The following is a 3,389-nucleotide window of genomic DNA, read 5'->3' on the forward strand; positions in this document are numbered from 1 at the left end:
CCATGGGTGTCCCCTTTGTAGACGTCACAGGGGTGTCCCCATGGGCGTCCCCTTTGTAGACATCACTATGGACATGTCCATGGGCATCCCCTTCATAGACATCTCCAGGACGTTCCCATGGGCGTCCCCTTTGTAGACATCACCATGGGCATCCCCATGGGCTTCCCCTTCATAGATATCTCCAGGGCGTCCCCTTTGTAGACATCACAGGGGTGTCCCCATGGGCGTCCCCTTCGTAGACGTCACTATGGACATGTCCATGGGTGTCCCCTTCACAGACATCTCCAGGGTGTCCCCATGGGCGTCCCCTCCATAGACATCACGGGGGTGTCCCCAAGTGCGTCCACTTCTTAGACATCTCCAGGGCGTCCCTATGGGCGTCCCCTTTGTAGATGTCACAAGGGTGTCCCCATGGGCGTCCCCTTCGTAGACGGCACCATCGGCATCCCATGGGTGTCCCCTTCACAGATGTCACCAGGGTGTCCCCAAGGGTGTCCCCTTCATAGATGTCACATGGACATCCCCTTCATAGACATCACAAGGATGTCTCCTTGATAAATGTCACTGGGGTGTCCCCAAGGGTGTCCCCTTCATAGACATCACCCGGGTATCCCCTTCGTAGATGTCACAGGGGTGTCCCCATGGGCGTCCCCTTTGTAGACATCACTATGGGCATGCCCATGGGCTTCCCCTTTGTAGATAGCACAAGGGTGTCCCCTTCATAGGCATCACAGGGGTGTCCCCTTCATAGACCTCACCAGGGCGTCCCCATGGGATCCCCCATGGACGCCCCCCTTCGTCCTCAGCCCAGGCAGCCTCAGACCTGCTGCAACCCACCCCGCGCAACCTCAAACCCTCCTCCGCACCTTGAAACCTCAGCAACATCTCCCAGAGAGCGGCGTTTTTCTCAGGGAAACCCATGGGTCTCTCGCCCAGCACCAGTGAGACCTCGTCGGGCTTCGGGACCTCCTCCTCCTCCTCAAGCCTGGGGAGAAATGAGATTTTTCTGACAACCGTTGTGGTGCCCAGAGCAATTTCCATGCGAGGAGCGACTTTGTAGGGGATGGAGTGAAGATTTGGCCCTGGAAAGTCCTTAACAAGCTGCCCAAGGAGGGTTTGCTGACCCCGAGCGCGCGTTCCCTGGGGTCCCACCCCCTGCAGGGCCCCGGCTTTCCAAGGAGGGACGTGATGCATCCCGGAGGTTGAGGTCCCATCAAACGGGTCAGAGGAGACGTGTCCTCTTGGTGTCAATAGAAGGGCCAGAGTGACCAGCTCTCTGCCCTAGAGACTTCAGAAGAAAGGAGAAAACTCAACCCCAACCGTATCTTCACAGTCCCTAGAATCCGGGGGATGGGATGGGATTTGGGTGTCCATCAGCGCCGCCACCATAAGCAACACGCGTGAAGGGGCCACAAACCTGCCCAAGATGCTCCCGATGTCCTGCAAGAGAAAGACGAGAGAAGGAAGATGAGGTCAGCGCAGAAGACCCAACGTGGTGGTCAACATCTACCGCCAACCGTGGTTGATGGTGGCACCAGCCGTGGTCGATGGTTGTCCTCATGACCCAGGCTCTCACCTGCAGGAATTCCCATGCCGACTGCCGGCACTTCCCTTCCAGCTCCGCAATGTCCTCCCCGATGGACGCGATCTCCTGCGAGAGCCGCCCCATGCTCTCCTCCCGCCTCCTGGCGACCTCGCCGTCCAGCTCGGCCAGCCGCCCCAGCAGGACGCGCTCCTGCTCCTCCACAAGCCGACGCAGCCCCTCGATGCCGGACGCGACCTTCTGCCTCTCCGCGGCCACCCGCTCCTGCGAGGAGAACCAGGGCACGGCGTGGACATTGGGTTGGGAGACACGGTGGGTTGGGTGGCTTGGGTCCATCTCCGGGACCACGGCAAGGATAACCCCGAGAAAAGCAGGAGAACGCCATGGACACAGAGGTCCAGGTGCTTACGAGGAGGTCCAGGCTCTTCCCTTCCTCGGACGCTCTCAGTCGCAGCAGTTTTGCTCTCCTGTCCTTCAGGACCTGCACGTGGGCCTGGAGCTTCTCCTGCGGGGAAGGACCATCTCAAGGGGCCGTTTTTGCCCTTCTGTCCCTTGTTCATCCCGCCTCGCTGGGTTCCTCTCCGCTTAATCCAGGACAACCTGGAATTCTCTCTCCCCTTGCTGGGGGATGTTCCTGGTGCTCCAGAAGAGGAAAACGCCTCGGGTTGAGGAGAGGAGCCAACAAGTGGCTTGAGGTCACTGTGGAGATGCTGGACCCCAAATGGCCCTGGTGGGCCCTGATTTGAGCAAGAGTTTGGACCAAGCCACCTCCTGAGGTCCCTCTCGTCCTCAACCAAAGGACGCCCCTAAATAATCCGAGGATGGACAACTCCAAGCTGGGAACACCAAGGGCAAACCAAGGAAATGAAGAGGTTTGCCAGCAACGAGGCTCCTTCCTCCTGCTCCCTCCTCCTCCTCGGACCTGCTCCTACCTTGTACTCCTCGGTGGCCTCCTCGGTGGGCACCACGGCGTGATCCCGGTGCTCCGGGGCCTCCCGGCACGCCAGGCAGATGAGCACGCGCTCCCGCTCGCAGAAGAGCTTCAGGGCTTGCCGGTGCGTCCCGCAGAACCCGTGGTCATCGTGGCCATAGAGGTCATAGCGGTTATCGTGGTCATTGTGGTCATCATGGCCATCATGCCCGTAGAGGTCATAGTGGTCATAGCAGTCATCATGGCCATCGTGGTCATTGCGGTCATCGTGGTCATCACGGTCATCATGGCCATTGCGGCCATCGTGGTCATCATGGTCATCGTGGTCATCACGGTCATGGCGGTCAACACGGTCATTGTGGCCATCATGGTCAAGGTGGTCAACACAGTCATCGTGGCCATAGAGGTCATTGTGGCCATCATGGTCATCGTGGCCATCACGGTCATTGTGGTCATGGCGGTCAACGCGGTCATCGTGGCCATAGTGGTCATCGTGCCCATAGAGGTCATCGTGGCCATCACGGTCATTGTGGTCATCATGGTCAACATGGTCGTCATGGCCATCATGGTCATCGTGCCCATAGAAGTTATGGTGGCCATCACGGTCATTGTGGTCATGGCGGTCAACGCGGTCATCGTGGCCATCATGGTCATTGTGGCCACCATGGCCATCAGGATCATCGTGGCCATCATGGTCATCACGGTCATCATGGCCATAGAGGTCATAGCGGTCATCATGACCCCCATGGCCATCATGTCCATAGTGGTCATGGTGGCCACCATGGCCCCCGCGGCCGCGCAGGCTGAGCCGCGCGGCCACCTCGATGACCTTGGCCAGCTCCGGGTTGGGCCGCAGGCTGCCGCGCGCCGCCGGCTCCCGGCTCGCCTCCTCGCACGTCAGGTCGATGATCTCCT

At 59.6% G+C, this 3,389-nt stretch overlaps 1 protein-coding gene across 1 annotated transcript in view; it reads right to left on the reverse strand.

Moving 5' to 3' along the window:
- Positions 1-3,389, reverse strand: part of LOC112955059 (E3 ubiquitin-protein ligase TRIM41-like) — a 7,340-nt gene that overhangs the window by 3,752 nt on the left and 199 nt on the right. Inside the window, exons 2-7 of the mRNA XM_026048348.1 lie at positions 3,246-3,387; positions 2,476-2,615; positions 1,953-2,048; positions 1,577-1,807; positions 1,418-1,440; positions 867-985 (exon numbers count right to left, since the gene is read on the reverse strand). Coding sequence (XP_025904133.1) covers positions 867-985; positions 1,418-1,440; positions 1,577-1,807; positions 1,953-2,048; positions 2,476-2,615; positions 3,246-3,387 — 751 coding nt within the window. The remainder of the gene's footprint in view (positions 1-866; positions 986-1,417; positions 1,441-1,576; positions 1,808-1,952; positions 2,049-2,475; positions 2,616-3,245; positions 3,388-3,389) is intronic.

This window comes from Nothoprocta perdicaria, unplaced genomic scaffold (genome assembly GCF_003342845.1).
Source record: "Nothoprocta perdicaria isolate Ctin4 unplaced genomic scaffold, notPer1 scaffold_536, whole genome shotgun sequence".
Taxonomy (NCBI): Eukaryota; Metazoa; Chordata; class Aves; order Tinamiformes; family Tinamidae; genus Nothoprocta; species Nothoprocta perdicaria.